General features: G+C 38.6%; 1 protein-coding gene across 1 annotated transcript; it reads left to right on the top strand.

The window, feature by feature from the left end:
• Positions 1–312: 312 nt before the first annotated feature.
• ror2 (receptor tyrosine kinase-like orphan receptor 2) lies at positions 313–18,563 on the top strand (the record flags this gene model as incomplete). The annotated part of the gene is made up of 8 exons (XM_085461041.1): positions 313–409; positions 4,960–5,247; positions 5,475–5,505; positions 8,552–8,673; positions 8,782–9,096; positions 10,010–10,264; positions 16,064–16,269; positions 16,403–18,563. Coding segments are annotated over 8 exons (2,775 nt in total), but the record flags the coding sequence as incomplete, so codon positions are not given.
• Between the last annotated feature and the right edge of the window lie 1,159 nt (positions 18,564–19,722).

Genomic DNA, 19,722 nt, shown 5'->3' with positions numbered 1-19,722 from the left:
TGCCAAAAAGACAGTTTTGCAGGCATCCACTTTAGTTTAGTTTGCAGAGGGCCTCCTTCATTTACATCAAATGAAAATTCCGCATTTAAAATTCTGGGAGGCACTTTTACATTCTCACTACTTGGGACAAAGCAGAATTTTAAGCACCACCTTAAGATAAGATAAGATAAGATATACCTTTATTAGTCCCACGAGGGGGAAATTTCAAGGATAGAATGCAAAATTTTAGTCTGTATTTTTAAGTCTTTGCAACATCTTGGAACCTCCACCAGTTTGCATGGTCTTGTTTTTATTTTAGGTTTCACTTGAACTCATTCCCTCAAATTCTGTCCTCCAGATAATCCGGGCCTCTCAGTAGGCATAGGTGGTGTGGCTGAAGCTCAGAGTGGAGCTGCGCCAACAGTCGAAGGTGAGATTGAAATTCCTTTTGTTTTCTGATGCTGTTTGTGTCAGTTATGTACACACCTAAAGCTCAATTACTATTGGACTATTTGTATAATCCATATCAAAAATGACTTGTATTTTGCTGTTTGCTGTTGCTATGCACTTCTTTCTGTTGTGATTTTCACAGTGATTTAGCCAATTTAAAAGAGAGCCACATTCAAGAGACAGAGAAAACTCTGACTTTAAGCTTGACATAGCTCACCAAGCCATAATCTCACTTTATAATTTCACCCAATGACTTGGTTTCATCCTACTGACCTCTGTCATCACATCAAAATGTCACATTTGGACTTTTTGAGCTTGTCTATTGACTAAAATCAAATGCTGTGGTCACAAGCTACATCTGACAATGTAGATTATATCTGGAGAGCTACTTAGAAGTAGTGACTAGACAGATAAACTGTTAATCAAGGAAGGACCCATTGGTCTGTATGCTAAAAACTAGTTGGGAATATTGCAAGTAGTGTCAGTACTTTAAGGGAAAGATTCAACACTGATGCAGAAAGACTGAGTAGAGTGTTTCCATTCCTAATTAGAATATATACAGCATTGTCTTGTGACCCATAGGCCCCGAGCTCACCCAAACTCTGAGTAAAGCACATGGCAGATTTAAATAATTATTTCATAGTAATATGTCAGACTCCCATCAGCAGATCAAAACATTATAATTCACAATTTCTGTTGCTGTCTCAGTATCTTTGATTTAGGAATAGCTCCTCTGTGCAGTTATCAGCTGCATTCCTTGAGTAGTTGTTTCTGGGACAAACAAGCTATTGCTCTTAGTGGGCCAGGCTTTTGAAACTTGCAGGAAAGTCTGTTTTGTTAGAAAGCTGCTTTTCATTACTTCTGTCTCGCAGGGATAAGCCTAATCAATCAAGTACTTGAGCTTTGATATTTGATACCTTACTAGTCCCAAAGTAGTTTGGACTTCAGCCAAGAATGATGATGGCCCTGTGGATCACTGAGTGTTGGCCGGCAGGCATTCTGCCCCAACCTGTGCTGGACTACATTACATTCTGTAAGTGACTGATAAGAGAATTAAAAATGTTGCTTCACAATAAAGTTATGCGGCAACACTCTTGAACCGGAATCTTAGTTGTGGCCTTAACTTTTTCATTTTTCGTGTTGTGAATTGCAGCAGAGTTGTGTATTTTTGACAGATTATCATTTGTCAAAATAAAGAATAAATTAGCCTAAAAAGCCGGCGATGCCCTTACACTATGCAGCGGTTAGCTTCTGAGTGTTGGACCAAGACTGTCATAGTGCAGGGACCTCTGGTCACACCACAACTTCAAGCCAGGCAGTCACTGGAGTAGCAGCCAGGACTGCATGGAAATGATAAAGAACTGTGAGGTTGTGACTGACCCATACAAGGGAGTGTGGGGTTTTGTTTTTTGGGGGGCGTGGGAGGCAACTGTGCAGTTCATTGTTTGTTTTGACTCCTTTAATCACTAATGCCTTTTTTCTCCTTTCCTAACTGCGCTGCCCTTACACACTTATTTTCATAACAGAAAAATTAACAATTTGTGATTAAAGAGCTTTATGATAACATTACTCTTCTGTAGCCTGTGAGTAGAAGTGCTGTGTCAGGATGGGAAATAGGCCACAGATCTGTTTTTCCACTGCATGAACTCCAGAATCTGTCTGCTGCTCATAAAGCAGAAGTACCAATAGCCATAATCTTAGTGTGTATTTATCATTATCTCTGCACCTATTCCTTTTTATTCCCTTTCTTTACGTGTGTTAAAAAATATTTTGGTAAAAGTCCTGAATCAACTTATTTATTCAAGTAGAACTGAAAAAGTTCAGGCTCTGAAATGTGATACAGACTGTAAAAAGTAGGTCAAAATGTTATGACAAAAAAACAAATAAACAAATGTTATTGGAATCTAAATTCTAACTTTAATGAATTTTCTAAGATTGAATTGATTATGTAGGACACAGTGAAAATAAAAAATAAAAAAAAAGAACTATTGTTGTGTATATTTTTGGCTGATGACTTTGCCTCCACATCTAAACAGAAAAATCAGTACAGTCGGGTGTTTTTAAAAAAGTGGGGCGCAGCAGGTGGGGGACAGTAAGATCAGTTGTTGTTGTTATGTGTTTTTATAAGCAAATAACTGAGGTATTGTACAACAATTCAGTTCCTAGAGTGAAGACTGTCATGCAAAACTATCACGTTTAGTAAATATCCTCAGTCCAGATTTATCCAGGGAATCAAACTATTTTTAGTGTACTGAAAGGAGCTTGATATACCGTGCAATTATGGTAATTTTGAAAGTTGCTGTTTGTGAGGCTGTTCACATGGATTGGGTTTCTGTTTTGTCCCACCCATTATTCCAGTGAAATTGGGCTAAATAACAAAAACACTCATAAAATACAGTTTAACATCTTCCAAAATTAAGCTTAATTCTATCATGAGTGGGTGTGTGGCAGACGAGATGTGGATCCAAGTGCAAGACTCGAGAAACGGGAACTGACTCAGAAAAGAAGCTTTAAAGCTAAAATCAAAGAATTAAAAAACAAAACAAACAAACAAACAAAAGACCTAGCAGGGCTGGAGCAAGGGATCATAATACAAGGAATCATCAGGGAACCCATGAACTAACGGACACACAACCACAAGGGGCGATGCGACAAGGGGCAAGCGGAGAATCGGACAATAATTACAAAAGATAATGAGCCTAGGGAGAAACACACTGAGAACAAATCAGGGATACAAAAACAAAAGGGAAATGACTCTCAGTACACAAGACAAAAGACTTTCAAAGTAAAACAACAAGTAATTAAGAAGTTTAAACCTAACACAGACGGAGATTTAACCTACAAACTTGATATAATGGGATATCAAGGAAAACTCAGAAGTTAGGGTTTACTTTGCTAGTCTCGTAGTGGGTTACTATGAGCAAAACAGACAACAAGAACTAAGGCTACCATGATACCAAGTGAGTAGAGACAAAGTATAAACAATAAACTAAGAACCATACTTTAGTTATTTACTTTTTTTCTTTTTTGAAAAATTGTGTACATGGTTCATTAATACTGGACTGTAGATTGGAGGAAGGTGCTGTGAACAGATGAGTCCAAATTTAAACTCTTTGGTCAGCATTGTCATGTTTATGTCCGCAGTAAACCTAGAGACTGTTTTGATTATAGATGTCCTGCACCCACAGTGAAACACAGTGGAGATTCAAATGTGGAATTATTTTTTAAAAATTATTATTAGGTATGCACACAGGTGTACACACGGGTATTCACAGACGCGGACTACAGCTTTCTTGGCTGCTGCCTCAAAGCACATTGTGCGCTGTCTACCTTACGTGCTGCACAATATCGTTTATTATTTAGTATCTACTGATATCTACTGCTAGCTAGTTTATTGTGATGGTGCCGTGTTTTTTTTATTATGTTGCTCTTTGTTGTTTGTTTTCTCTTCTGTTTTTTTTTCTCCATACAGGTGACCCAGGTGTTTTGTTTTTTTTGTTTGTTTGTTTTTTCTTCTCTCTTCCCCCCTTCTCACCGTCTCTTCTCCCCTCTGGTTTTCTTTCTCTCCCTCTCTTTCTTTCATTCTTTCTCCCTGTCCTATCCCCCAGTCATGTCTGTCCCGTTTGTAGCAACTGAAAATAAAATAAATTCATAATTATAATAAAGGTCAATCAAATGGACCAATATGGCAAGGCCATGATGATCCACTTGGTAAAATAAATCCGCTTGGCATCTTTCTTGGCCTTAAGACAACAATTCTGATGGCTAAAGATCCAAACAGGACACACACACACAAAAAAAAAATTATTATTAGTCCTTTATTTATCCAGGTAAAAATCTCACTAACATTCAAATTTCATTTCAAAGAGACTTTAAGACCTGGAAATGGAGTTCCAGTTCTGTAAACTCCATGGGCAAATGAATGAAAATTGATGGTATCACGAACAAGATGGTCTACCACAATATCTTAGTGCTTCATCATCCCTTCTACACTGAAATTGATTGGTCATGGGTTTATATACCATGAAGACAATTACCCCAAGTATGGTTCAAAGCTTTGCAGAGCTTTGAAACGAACAAAATTTTTATGGAATAATAAACCATCACAGATAAGTCCATCAATCCAGATCAAAACTTCTAGACACAAATATGCTTAAACACCTTCAAAACGACTAAAGCCCCAACTTACAACTTGTCCAATACAAAATTCTCCATAGAACCACACTAGAAAGGACAAAGGATGTTCCAACATCTTCCTATACTCTTGTCTCACACCCTCTAGCTGGAGCAGTAATACTATGATTATGTGATGGTTCAAGGGTTGATCAGGCTGCATCCCAGTTTGCTGCTGGTTCAGGGGAGCCGTCTGCTTGTGTGCTCACAATTATTAAAATAGGTTTCACTGCAAAGAATAAAAGCAGAGACACACTGTACCAATTAACAATCAAATGCAACAAACTTGATGCTCCAGATGTTTTATTAGACAGAATGCTACTATCAGGCTTAAAACCAATGTTTTACTTCTTCAAGGATATTTTTTGGAGTTCCAGAAGCCAGTCAACAACATCACGCTCTTTCAGGGGCAGACAGCCACCCTTCATTGCAAAGTGGCAGGAAATCCTCGGCCGTCTATCCGCTGGCTGAAGAATGATGCCCCTGTAGTACAGGAACAGGGACGCCTAACCATCCGCAAGACAGAGGCAGGCTCAAAGCTCCGCATCCAGGACCTGGACACAACAGATACGGGCTATTATCAGTGTGTTGCATCGAACTCAGTCAAAGTCATTTCTGCCACAGGTGTTCTTTATGTCAAACTAGGTAAGACTGAAGTTTATTTGTACTATAACTTTTAATTTTAAGGCTTAACTGTATGGGTTAAATAATTAATATTAAGTGTTTATTTATACAACTTCTGTTTACACACGTCTCAGTGAGGTCAGTGGCTTGTGCAGGAAGCTTTTACTAATCATAAAAACTGCAATGTTTCTGACTGTAGAGCCAGTCACTCCTTATTTTCATGTACTTGTTTTCTTTCTGATTTACAGGACAGATGCCCACACAAGGCCCAACTGAACCGTAAGTAGCCATCTTCTTGTTAATAGTGTGTTATGTGTGTTTGTCTGTTTGTGTTTATATGTTTGTAAGTATTTTTAATCAAGGATTTTTATTTTTTTAACAGTTTTTGCTTGTTTTATTTTTTGTCTTGTTTTGGGGTTGGGGGTTGTTGTTGTTGTTGGGGTTTTTTGGGTTTGTTTTTTTTTTTTTTTTTTAGAAATTAGCGAATTTTAAGTGTCAACCTATAGCACACAGATTGTGGCTATAAGATGTTAGTGCCTTTATGTGTTTGTACAGTTGCTGATGGACATTAGCAACTGTGGCCAGATGGTATCAGTTTATTTGTCCTTCAGGAACTCCCTGCATACTTTTGTAAAATTTAATGGAAATTGAAATTAGTTTCAGCAGTCTCCCTCAAGCAATGCTAAGATTGTTAGTGCTTGTATTAAGACCAAGATTGTTGTCTCTTACTGATAAATTCCTAAACTGCAGTGAAAAAATGCACAAGAAAAATTGACAGTACTGACCAAGCCAATAACAGTAGCCACATGCGGCATTGACTGGACATGTAGTTACATTGTTTTGATGGGTTTGCGGGTTTGTGGGCTTGCAGTTATGACATAGCTACATTGCAGATTTCCCTTTGAAGCATAGATCCCCAGTAATGTCTGATTTAGACTTCTGCAGCTGTAAGTGGACGCCGTTGTTGCTGGCATTTGTGCTTGCACTAGTTTAAAAACCTCACCTTTGCTCCTCCAGAGATGGCTTTTGTCATTGCAGCCAAATAGCTCAATGTTGGTCTCATCTGATCATGAAACCTTTCTCCAGAAGGCATTTGGCTTCTTCTGGGTAGATTCAAATTTCAGTTAAGGTTAAAGGTGTCCATTTTGGAGCAGGGACTTCTTTCATGGTCAGTACACTCTCACTCCATGGTGATGTAAAACTCACTTCACTGTGGAGAGTGACAGTAGTATTCCAGCAATTTTCAGTTCATGTTAGGTGTGAGCCTTGCTTGTAAACATCCCTACCAATTTCCTCTATCCTGAGTGTGACCGTTTGGATCTTGTTTCAGACCATGGCAATGTGGTGACACATCTGAATAACTTGGGCACAATTGTTTGAACTGCTGGTCTCAGAATCTGCAGTGGTTTAAACTTGTGTGAAACTTCCAACTTGTATAAATCTACAATTCTCCTTCTTAGATCATCACTGAGTTCCTTGGACTTTGTGAGTAGTGGTCAATCCAATGAGTGCTTTCAAACTGCTGGCAAAAAGAAACTAGTAGTTAATAATTATCATTAACAAGATGTTAACAAGATGTTAGTACACCTTGGTCTTGATAAGTTAAAAGAACCTGTACAACCTCTAGCACCACTTAATAAAATATATAAAATGTATGCATATATTTGAGTATATATGCATACTTACAATATTAGAGAAAAGTTGATTAAAAATGGATGCCGTACAAGCATCACACCCTAAAAGAACATTTCAAAGAATTCAAAGCCCAAAATTAGCATGAGATGAGTGTAGTGTATATAAATCTTTTGCCCCAAGTGCATTTACCTTAAATACAGCTTTCTCTGTCTACTTTGTCAACTGTGTTGCATTAAACTTTTGTGTCATAAATCTTTGTAATGTTAGGTGACCTGAAATTACTGTTTCGGAAAGTCTTATATAAGGAGGTTGAATAGCCCAAAGTATGAACGGTAAATTAATAGTGGTGGAAGCCACTGACCTCTTTTGCGGCTCCTTTCTGTTTTTCACTAGTTTCTGCATTTGGCTAGGGCTAGTGTCACTGCTGCTATCATCAGCATCTTTGGACCCTAAAGATGTTTTACAGGTAGCCCATCTTCTTCATGATGGCAGAACAAACAGGATGAGCACTGCCAGAACCCTTCAAATTGACATCCACTAGGCACTGGTGTGAAAGTCTCTGGCTAAACAATAACATACAGACTTCATCGGGCTAGCCTAAGGGACCGACATCATCTAGTCGGCTCTGTGCTCATTAACTAGCACTGAAATGGTTTTCCAACAGTCTTGAAGAAGTTCCCAGAGATGCTGAGCACTTGTTGGCCCTTTCGCCTTCACTCTGCGGTCAATTTCATCCCAAACCATCCTGATTGGGTTTAGGCCAGGTGTCTGTGGAGGCCAGCCCATCTGGCACAGCACTCCAACACTCTCTTTCTTGGTCAAATAGCCCTTACACAGGCTGGAAGTGTGTCTGGGGTCATTGTCCTGTTGAAAAATAAATGATTGTTCAACTAAGCACAAACCAGATGAGATGGCGTGTTGCTGCAGGATGCTGTGGTAGCCATGCTGGCTCAGTGTGCCATCAATTTTGAATAAATCCTCAACAGTGTCACTAGCAAAGCACCTCCTCCTCCATGCTTCATGGTGCGAACCATGCACGAGAGGCCATCCGTTCACCTTTTCAGTCGCACAAAGATACAGCGGGTGGAACCAAAGCACAGATTTCAAAGATTTCCACTGGTCTAATTTCTAATCTCACATCTGTGAAGTGAGAACATTTCATCGAATACATCATCAAAAAAACAAAGGGGGACTACTTTGAGGAATCTAAAATATAATACACATTTAGAATTATTTATCAATTTTTTTCTTTGCTACATAATTCCATTGATCATGCTTCATATATTTGATGTCTTCAGTAAGTATCTACAATGTAGAAAGTAGTGAAAATAAAGAAAAAACATTAAACGAGAAGGTTTGTCCAAACATTTTCCTGGTTAATTACAGGAATCTAAATTATACTGAATTTCTGGGTAACGTTTAAGAGTTTACAAAAATTGTATAATATATCAGCTGACATTCATGCTTGATATGGATTATTTAAATATTACAGAAGACCAGTATGCATGTGTAATGTGCAGCTTACATTGCAACAGACTACGTATATTTCTGAAGCAACAGGTTACATCTACAAACAGCAAAGATGTGCAGAGCGTATAAAGGCCAGACATCATATTACATCACATTTTCTCCTGAAGTCATTTAAAGAATTTAAACCTGTTTTTTGTTTTGTTTTGTTTTTTCTCTTTAGGTCACGTGAAAAACATTTTTGCCAGCCATATCGTGGCATTGCCTGTGCTCGATTCATCGGTAACCGCAGTATCTATGTCGAGTCTCTGCAGAAGCAAGGGGAGAATGAAAACCGCATTACAGGTGAGGAAATTAGGCATCCTTCATGGTTGATATATTCCTTAATTCTAAACTTTAACAATATCTGAAATTTCCAAGCAAACAGTTACAACTTTTTCCACTTTTTTTAAGCTGCCCTCACTATGATTGGAACATCCACCCACCTGTCTGATCAGTGCTCTGAGTTCGCCATCCCATCCTTCTGCTACTATGTCTTCCCTCTGTGTGATGAGCAATCTCGGGGCCCTCGGCGCCGTCAACTCTGTAGAGATGAGTGCGAGGCTCTGGAGAATGACCTTTGTCTTGCTGAGTACACCATTGCCAGATCGAATCCTATGTTACTCATGCAGCTTGAGCTCCCAAGCTGTCACTTGCTGCCACAGCCAGGAACACCTGCTGCAGCTTCCTGTATGAGGATAGGAATACCACCAGAAAAATTGGGTTCATGTAGGTGGATGAATGCACACACAAAAATGTATAAAAATACCCCAGTTATGAAACAAATGTGCAAGCATACACCCCATTACTGCATACTATATTCAGTTAGGGTCATAAATATTTAGATACTGACATTATTTTTCTAAATATTCTTCTGTACACCACCATTTTGCTTCATAGTCTCATATTTTCAAACGAATTGGGCATTTACCTGATAAGTTTCAAGGACTATTACATGATAAAATAAGCACATAAAAGATCTAGAGATGATTTCATATGGATGCATTTCATAGCTGTTAACCAGCCAACCAGCCAATCCCATATTGGTTGTTTGATTTGAAATCCAATCTGGTAGTGTAGAGAGGAAAAATGACAAAACATTATGTGTTGTCCAAAAAACTTACTTGCCTAACTGTATTAAGCAGGGAGGTTCACTGTAAAACTGACCAAAGCTGTATCGTAGACATAACTTCCAGCCCTGCGTTTGTAATTCTGGGTACCATTTTAATTGTTTATATATTTTTATATTCTGATTGGTTATTGTGGTTATCTCTTTAATGCACAAGAGGTCTACAGTGGCATACACAGTTTAATTTTAAACCACCAAATTTCCCTAAATAAAAGTGCATTTTTTTGTCTAAACCACTGATGGGAGACTGATGCATTTCATAAATATAGCGGTTCACATTTACCTTAGAAATTATGTTGCACCTATTTTAATTTTATTTCACAAATTAATACAATTTTTGCGTTTTAAATAATTGAGTCAAAAAATAACCTGCAAGGGTAAACATAGAACTAGGAGCAGAGGATCATATATTTTACTTTCAATTATAATTAATACATCATTTAGCACTCATTAAATTCTCAAAATTTCAGACACCTGAAATTCATTGTCTGTCTGTCATTGTCCGTTCTACAGATTCCCCCTCAGATCACAGCTGCTATAATGGAAGTGGAGTTGACTACAAGGGCACAATCAGCATCACTAAATCTGGTCACTACTGCCAGCCATGGAGCGCTCAGTACCCGCACAGTCACCAACTGTCTCAGGAGTATCCTGAGCTCTGGGGAAGTCACAACTTCTGTCGTAATCCAGGAGGCCTAATGCAGGCACCCTGGTGCTTCACCCTGGACCCTCTGGTCAGGGTGGACCTGTGTGAAATCCAGCCCTGCAGTAAGTAGCATAAGGGAATTTCCTCCTAAGTTGTGGAAAGTGCTCTCTTGATACCTTGGTGTTTAAAGTTGACTATGAAGACTATGGCATGTGAATCACATCATTTTCATTTTCATAAGACAATTCAGTGAGCTTTCTTGCTCTGTGAATGAGGCCATTATCATCCATCAAGAAGCTACAACCATCAGGTGATCACTTAGAACAACTCTGTGTTGATTTACCATTGTAAATCACTTAGACCCTTCCCTCTAAATGACAAAGTGGACCGGATTTCCTCATGGGAGGGCTCAAGGTTTTCCTGACCTGTCTGTATATTATCCATTTAAATTTAATTTATTTTTTTTAGAGTGCCTCAAGGTGATTTTATATTGCAAGGTAAGGGTCCTGCAATGTTAAAGAGTAAAACCCAACAAGCAGATGTTCTCCTATGAACAAGCACTTTTCAACAGTGGGAATAAATTAACCTCCTGTCAAAAGGATGATGGATCTGAGAACCTGGCATCTATTGTGAGAGGCTGTTTTTTTGAACCAGTTTTTGTCTGAGTGTATGGCTGGGTCTGAAGTACACTGGGACACTCAGACAAAAACTGGTTCATCCCAAGGACAAAACTCCTAAACACAAATTAAACTACATAGTACATGCTGTTCAGTGCTACATTGGCGAGACCAAACAGCCACTTCATAAATGCATGGCACAACATAGACAAGAGCCACCTCAACAGGGCAAGACTCAGCTGTACATCTGCATCTAAACGTCGCTCTTTGAGGATGCCAATGTCCACATTTTGGACAGAGAAGACAGATGGTTTGAAAGAGGAGTGGAGCCATGTATGTCCATTGTGAACGGCCATCTTTGATCAGAGGGCGGGGTTTAGAGCACGACTGTCTGCCATCTATACTCCAGTTATGAGATCCCTTCCCAGCCTTAATGCCCACTCACATCCAGGGCCACGTGATCTCACTTAATCACAAGATAAGATGGTGCTAGGTCTCACAATGTGTTCACCTGAAACCTTGGCTGCCTAATCAACCTTTTCAAATAAAACTTCTTAATCTTTCAGTCAACCCAGAGCTCATAGAGGTGCCTTAGGTGCCTCAGCCTTAGAGGTGCTAATTCTTATTCCTGCCACTTTGCACTTGACTGCAAACTGCCCCAGTGTGAGATTGAAGCCACTACCTGACAGAGCCAACAGAATCACATTATGCACAAAAGGCAGACGCAAGAATCAGTTCAATTACATTTTATTTATGTAGTGCCAAATCACAAAAACAGTCACCCAAAGGTGATTTATATTGTAAGGTAAAGACACTACAATAAGAGAGAGAAAACCCCAATAGAGATTAAAGAGGGCAGGGAGCTAGAGATTAATAATAGCTAATGATTAAATACAGAGTGGTGTGTAAACAAACAGTGAATGAAGAAGTTGAGTGAGTAAGAAAAACTCAGTGGATCATAACTAATGGGGGATTCAGAGTCACCTGAACCAGCCCTAACTACATGCTTTATCAAAAAGGTAGGTTTTTAGGACAGCCCGATGATATTAATTTACAATACTCCGGCTGAGAGGCAATAAATGTATGAACTAGTTTTTCAGGATCATTCTGAGAAAGGATGTTTCTAATTTAGAGATATTACACAAATGCACGAAAGCAGTCCTACATATTTGTTTAATATGGATTGAAGAACCTATGACTGTGAAGATTCTTCACAGTATGGTGTCGAACCAGAGTAAATATCTGGTTCGACACCATGTTTCTAAGATGTTTAGGGCTGAGTACAGCAACGTTACTTTTATCTGAATATATAAGCAGTAAATTATCAACATCATCATTGTCATCAACATCTTTATGCTTTTAAGATATTTGTACAGTTTAACTAATTGTTGTATGTCATCTTGTTTCATTGACATTTGGAGCTGTCAATGAAGCAATCTTGTACAAAGCAGTCAAAATGTATACTAGACCTTTGAATGATATGCCTAAAAAAATGATGTATAATGTAAACAGAACTGGTCTTAGCACAGAACCCTGTGGTACTCATAATTAAACTTTGTGTGTGAAGAGGACTCCCCATTTACATTAATAAATTGGGAGTCCATTAGGTAGATGTGATCCTTGGCTCATTAAAAGTAATGGGGCTCAAGTTCTGTGTAGTTGAGCAGGCATCAAATGGGTCACTGAGTCACATAATCCCTCACAGGTCCCAAGAAGGACACAGTCAAATGCCTTCCGCAAGTCCACAAAGCACATGTACACTGGTTGAGCAAAGTCCCATGCACCCTATTATAGAGTGGCTAAAGAACTAGTCTAGGGCTCCTCGGCCGAGGGGAAAACTGAACTGTTCCTCCAGAAATTGAAAGATGATTTCCCCCTATTATACCTTTGTGTATACCTTATCAGGGTGGCCGAATAGCACAATCTCTCTATGACTTGAGCACAGCCTCCTCCTTTTTAAAGATGGTAACCAACAATCCAGATGTCCCGCCCAGGGCTTTAACGAACTTACTTAAGAAAATCTCATACACCCCTTTGGGCCCATGCCACCAGGGAGTTTTTTTGGTTTGTTTTTTAACCTCCCTTATTGACCTTCCCTCCAGTGATGAGCAAGGCATCCCCTTGTCCTCAAACTTTCCTCTAGAGAAGTTTTGAATGTAGGATTAAAGAGATGAGTATTCCTTGGCTATATCCTCAGTTTGTCTGTGGAAAATCCATATTCCATATTCCCATCCCCTCCTAAGTCACCCCTACTAAGACGGTTTACCAGAATTGTTTAGAGGCCAACAAAATGTTTGTTTCTGCTAGTCCCACAGGAGTCCCACAGGCTAGCCAAGCCTGATAGGATGACGTCTTCTCCTTAATGGCTCTTTTCATCTTCTGTGTCCACCATCTCGTTCGGGGATTATCACGTTCTAAATCTTTTAATCTAGAAGCAGGCAGTTGTCATTCACAGGAAGGCAAGCAGCTAAGCAAACAAATCCAGCAAGGGCAGGCAAAAGCAAAATCCCCCAAAAATATTTACAGGAATTAGCCCACTGACATGGGCAATGTTGTGAAATGGAAGGTGCTGTGGTATCATTAGTTTTTTTTTTTTGTAAACAAAACAAAAAACATGGGTTTTGATATTGCATCATTTGAGATTTTTTTCCATGAATCTCATTTTGACAGGTACACTTTTCAGGTATTTCAGAAATACTTAAATACTTTTTTAATGTTTATTCACACAATATTTGAAATATTACAATTATTCTACAAAACAGATATTTTCTCAGATTATGTTTAAAGCTATAACAAAAGAACGTATGATTAAGAAAAATAATACAAAACATTGATCGTCACGACTAGAAATCTGCAGCATTTTTTCTGCAATGTAGACCCCATCAAGAAAACCCAGTTTTAAAGCCGAAGATTTCAAAGGCATGTTCTTAACCATCCACAATGCTTTCCTATTAATCTGTTATACAATATTGCATACCTTTTATTATAATTTTCTTAAAAAAAAAAAATCATCCTATTGAGCAGCACACATCATTCTTAAGAAAAGGGAAAAGCAGTTTTCATAGTCAATTGAGTAAACTTGATTTTCAAAAAAAATATATATATATATAACATGTGCTTTTGATGCTGCCAGTTGGTCACTAGGTGAAACAAATAAGCACAACTTCTGGCTGCAGAGCTCCATTCACTGTGGATTCAGGCTCCGCTACAATAGTTCATCTAGATCAGGGATGTCAACTATAAGGACCGGGGGCCGGCATAGACTCTAATCTGGCCCTCTGAACAATTTATATTTTTGGACAGCTTTTCCTCCTGACAAAGACCTCACCCACAGCCAGCCACTATACACCAAAGTAGTGAAGTAATAGATAAACAATTAAATGACAGAAAAGCTCCTGTTTTTCACTGTCTACTATAGAAATTTTGGTTTTATAAATATGGGACAGTCTGGGCAGTGAACTACCAGAACTCGTTCTGTAATTTTACACATTTATCATATCAAGAAACTCAGTTGTACTTCTTTAGCCTATATTAAGAAATCTCAGGGATTAAATGTGTAGTTAAGCATCTTTATGTTGACAGAAAGTGGAGTTTCACCCATCTGGCCCACTTCAAGGTTCAAGGTTCTTTATTTGTCACATGCATAGTTATACAAGTATAACACACAGTGAAATGTAGCCACACACAGTGAAATGTAGCCATACACAGTGAAATGTAGCCATACAACGCCACACATCTAAGGTTGATAAGTTTATATTTTTATTCATTTAGAAATCCAGAAATACTGTTCATAAAGAGACTAGCAAAAAAAAAACATTAAAGAACTGATTTGGGTAGGTACTTCCATCTATGGTTATTGGTAAAATTATTGTTCATTGTTTTGAAAATTAGTGAACAAATGCTGATATGTAACTTTTTGCAATTGTGGAACAAGTACGTCACTAAATCCCATGCTTAATTAAAAGCAATAATGCTACAGTATATGTTGTACATTTTGTAAATAAAAGTACAAAGGTTTTGCATTACAATATACTTTAAATTCTATATAAGAATCTGCACAACTGAGAACTAATTCACTGTAGCCAAATTACACCATCATTTATTAGCTCATTTGTGTTTTATGCTAATCTAATTCTGATAAATGGAGTTCACAGTGAAATATTTGCCTTTTGTATAGTATATCTTTTCATGAATAAATAAAAAATTTATAAGAAAGATTTGCTCTGTGATTCACATCAGTAACTTGTTTTCTCGATTAAAGTAAAGTTTGCCAGTCTGCATATAGCTGTTGTTTCTATTGTACTGATTTATCACTGACTTCACTTTGATGTTATTTGCAGTTACATGTGTCCGCTGCAGGCTGAGCAAAAACGTTTTTTTGGCAGGTTTAAATGTCTCTATTATTATCATTTCTAAGTACCTGGGTAGTTTTCCTTTTTTTAAACTAGAATTTAATTTTCTGCTGACCCTTGAAATGTTGGAAAAATACATTAGAAATTATTTTCAGAACAGACTATTTAGCTAAGAACAGCTTCTAACTTTACTTGCTTCCACTCTAAAAGAAAGATTTTTGATCTAATCAAACAAAAGAGTGTCTGTTTCACACATTCACTGAGGGACAGAGATGCAATAAACTGTTCCTATTCTACTGCAGCACCTTTTGTTCACACAGGTCATTTTTAACACAATTTGACATTCACACACAATCAACTGGTAACACTAAACTACGCTGCACACATGGTGACAAAAGATCATTATATATAACTGCCCTATTAGCTATCATGTGCCTGGAGAGATTTGGACATGAGATTTACCACCATCACGTAGCTTTTCACATTACTCTGGCAAAATGCCAATACCCACAAAAACTAACCCCAGTTTTGGGGAAACACACATTTGTTACTTACCCTTTCAATACATGAGTACAGTACAGTCTTAAAGACTTCTTAGTGATAGTTGTCAGTATTTCCCGTGCTGCACAGCAAACAATAACTTTTGATATCTAATTCGGCACACTTTATTTTCCAAATTGTAAACAAATGCGGTGTAAAACAGCGCTGATGTTGCTGCCATGGTGAAGTGTCCATCATAACCAATCATATTAGGACACTCCTCCTTCCTTTGGGCTCCACCTCCAGACATTTAAAAGTCAGTTGCAGCTACCTGCAGCAGCATGCGTAAAGCAGACACTTCCACGTGTGTTCAGAGTTCCGCGCACCAGAAATTTAACTGCGCGAGTGGCAGTGAATATAAAATAATTTTCATTTTGTATATAATTTGACCTTGTTTCTGTTATTATTTCAGAGCCACAAGAAAACCCCAGGAAGGAGATCCTGTTTATTTTAATACCTTCAGTTGCCATCCCATTGGTTATCGCTTGCCTCTTCTTTCTGGTTTGCTTGTGTCGCAATAAACATAAGGCTTCAAATGACACACCACCTCGTTCCCAGCTCAGCAGCTCACCCTCCCAGGACACGGAGCTGTCGCCCCTGAATCATCAAAAACAACAGGTAGCAATAATAATAACAAGGTAACATTAAATATGGTCACAGTAAATGTGATTTACATACATATGTGTAAGTATTGTTGAATTCTGGTGGCCAGAGTCTTTGGTGACATGTATTTATTGTTTCATGGCTGCAGGCGAAGCTGCGTGAGATTAACATGTCAGCAGTGCGATTTATGGAGGGGCTCGGTGAGGACCGGTTTGGCAAGGTGTACAAGGGCCACCTATATGGCACAGTACCTGGTGAGCAGACCCAAGTGGTGGCCATAAAAACTTTAAAGGACAAGGTAGATTCTGCTCTTTGTGAGGAATTTCACCATGAAGCTATGGTCCGTTTCCATCTGCAGCACCCAAACATTGTTTGTTTGCTTGGCGTGGTCACCAAAGAGCAGCCAATGAGCATGATTTTCACCTATTCCAGCCTTGGTGACTTGCATGAGTATCTGGTAATGCGCTCCCCTAACTCCGATGTTGGCAGCTCAGATGATGACAAGACAATCAAATCCACTCTAGAGCAAGCTGATTTTATTCATGTTATCACCCAGATTGCTTCTGGAATGGAGTACCTTTCCAGCCAGCAGATAGTCCATAAAGACCTTGCTGCTCGAAACATTCTTGTGTTTGAAAAACTCGGTATCAAAATCCTGGATCTTGGGCTATTCAGAGATGTTTACTCTGCTGATTACTACAGTCTCATGGGAACAAGTCCTTTCCCTATTCGTTGGATGTCCCCAGAAGCTATTAAGCATGGCAAATTCTCCACCGACTCTGACATCTGGTCTTATGGAGTGTTGCTGTGGGAGATATTCAGTTATGGTCTTCAGCCATATTGTGGCTACTCTAACCAGGATGTAATTGACATGGTGCGCAGCCACCAGTTACTGCCCTGTCCAGATGACTGCCCGGCCTGGATTTACAACCTTATGCTGGAGTGTTGGAGTGAAGTCCCAGCCCGGAGAACTCGCTTCAAAGACATCCATGCACGTCTGCGCTCCTGGGAGAGCCTGTCCAACTATAATGGCTCTGCTCAGGTGTCTGGCACTAGCAATAATACTACCCAGACCAGCTCTCTTAGCACCAGCCCTGTTAGCAACCTTAGCATAAATACAACAAGTGCATCAAGATACACCAGCCCTAAAAAGAGCTCACCATTCCATCAGCCCCAATTCATGCCAATAAAGGGTCAACTACATCGGCCAATGGTGCCCCCACAGCTCTACATCCCTGTCAATGGATATCACCCAATTCCAGCTTACCCATACCTGCAGAACTTTTACCCCATGCAAATACCGATGGCAATGCCACACCAGCAGATCCACCACCCACAACAAATGGTTACCAAATCAGGTTCTCAGCATAGTGGCAGTGGATCCACATCTACAGGATATGTGACCACTGTCCCTTCCAACACTTCTGCCACAGAGAGAACAGCAATGGTAAATGAGGACTCTAAGACCAACGATGAAGAATTGGCTGATGGGGCATCAGAGGAAGAACTGAACCAAAACCAGGACTTGGCAGTGCCAGAAACAGAATTACTAGGTGAAAGTGAGGCTCCTCAGACTGAAGAATTGGCGATCCACTTGTCTGACACATAACTGAAGGACAGTAGATCTGAAATAATATGCCAGCTGTGCTATTTTTGCCCAAAATTCTATGAACACATTGAATGAAGGGAGCCATTTTTCCACAACCGTGAATAAATGTCTTTGTATATAATGTCCCATGTTTGTATCTCTCAAACCCCTGTGATGAAGTAAAATGAATTGTGCTATTCCTCTTTTTTAAATGTTGCCATTTGGAAGAAATGATATTCTTTCAGTTGCTGTGCAACATAAAACTTGTTCTTAACTTTAGAAAAGTATTTTAGAGTTTTTCTTACAATGGTAGATTGTTTACCTTCTCTAATGCTCACGGTGTTACCAGATTTTTAATTTTCACGTGCCAGTGAGACAGTTTGTGTGGAGTGTAATATGGATGATGATCTTGCCATCAGTGCCACCATTAATTCTTGGATGCCATACCTTCGACTTACTCATGGAAACTGATTGTTAAACGAAGGCTGAGATGATTCCTAAATGACTTTGTTCATTGAAATGAAAAAATGGATATTTGATAACTCAGAAGTGAAAAGGTTCTACTGTGCTGAACAAGTGTTTCGCAACTCTTGTACCCCCAATTTTTATGCTTGCTTTTTTTATGTTATTATTGTATTGTCTGTGAATGCAGAACAACAGTTTATGGTGTATAGAACTGATTCAGAATTGATTTTTCTTTCATTAAAATGGTTTCGTATAACACACATTTCCATCCATCAAAACAATAAAGGTTTACACCCTTATTTTGATCATTTTCAGGCCAGAGACAGTTTTTATTCCTCACGACACGTGTTCCATGAATTTGGTACTGTTAACATTAACTTTTATACCCAGCTGAATAGATCTGTAATTTATTACTTTGGTTTGATTTTTTTTTTTTTAGTTTTCTTTTTCTTTTTTTTTTTTTTTACAGGAAAAGATGGATAAGCTTGGTGTTAGTCCTTTCCACCAAGTTTGCTTTGTTAAAGCTGTTTTCTGCTTCCAGTATGTGAATATCAAATAAAGTCTTATGGATCAAATTATGCCAGTCTTTCATCACATGGATCACTTGTTTGTTTTTTATTTTGTCATCCCACATTCAAAGTTCAAACACTACAGATTTTAGACACTTTAGACCTAAAATTAATGTATATTTATTAGTCAAAAACATTCATTTGTGCTAGTAAACGTATAACAAGTGTAACAACCTGAAAGTCTCCATGTGGCAGTGAGAACAATGAGCTTAACAAGTAAGGTCCAGTTATTTGTTTTAACAAACATTTCAGGCACATCCTCTAGTCTATTTGTAGGATTGTTGGCTGTCCACTCAAGAAGTTCAGAATACAAAAAGCAGAATAAGAGATTTTTGACTACCCGACTTCTGTCTGTATTAAGAGTGGCCTTTGGTGTCTTATTTCAGTTGCTGCACATGTCAATTGATTTTGTAACACCAAGACTTTAATATTTGAGACTGCTATTAAGCAGGTCAAAAATGAAATTTCATGCTCATCTGAGGCTACATATATACAAACCCGATTTACTTCACACCAGATCATTTCTCATATGTAGGAAAAGGTAAGTTCATCAGATGAAACTTAAAGGATCTTTGGCTCACGTCTTCATCTGGATCAGCGGTCCCCAACCCCCGGTCCGTGAGTCCTTTGGTACCGGGCCACGAGAGTTGAGGCTCAGGTGTGAAATGTCAAGTCAATGAAAGTAGAAAAATGTTTTAATATATATTAATTTTATAGTATTTTGTAAACGTAAACAGGGGTGGCCATTTTTGGCCACGAACAAGCTGAGAGGGAGTTTTTTTGTTTTTCTGTTACTGCACACAAAAAAACAAAGATACATAAAACTCATTGATACTTTTAATTATT

This window comes from Copadichromis virginalis, linkage group LG7 (assembly GCF_057382275.1).
Source record: "Copadichromis virginalis isolate Kocher_CV1m ecotype Utaka linkage group LG7, C_Virginalis_male_GT1.1, whole genome shotgun sequence".
In the NCBI taxonomy this organism is placed as follows: Eukaryota; Metazoa; Chordata; class Actinopteri; order Cichliformes; family Cichlidae; genus Copadichromis; species Copadichromis virginalis.
Note: the sequence above shows the minus strand (reverse complement) of the source record. Positions and strands in the feature narration are given on the sequence as shown.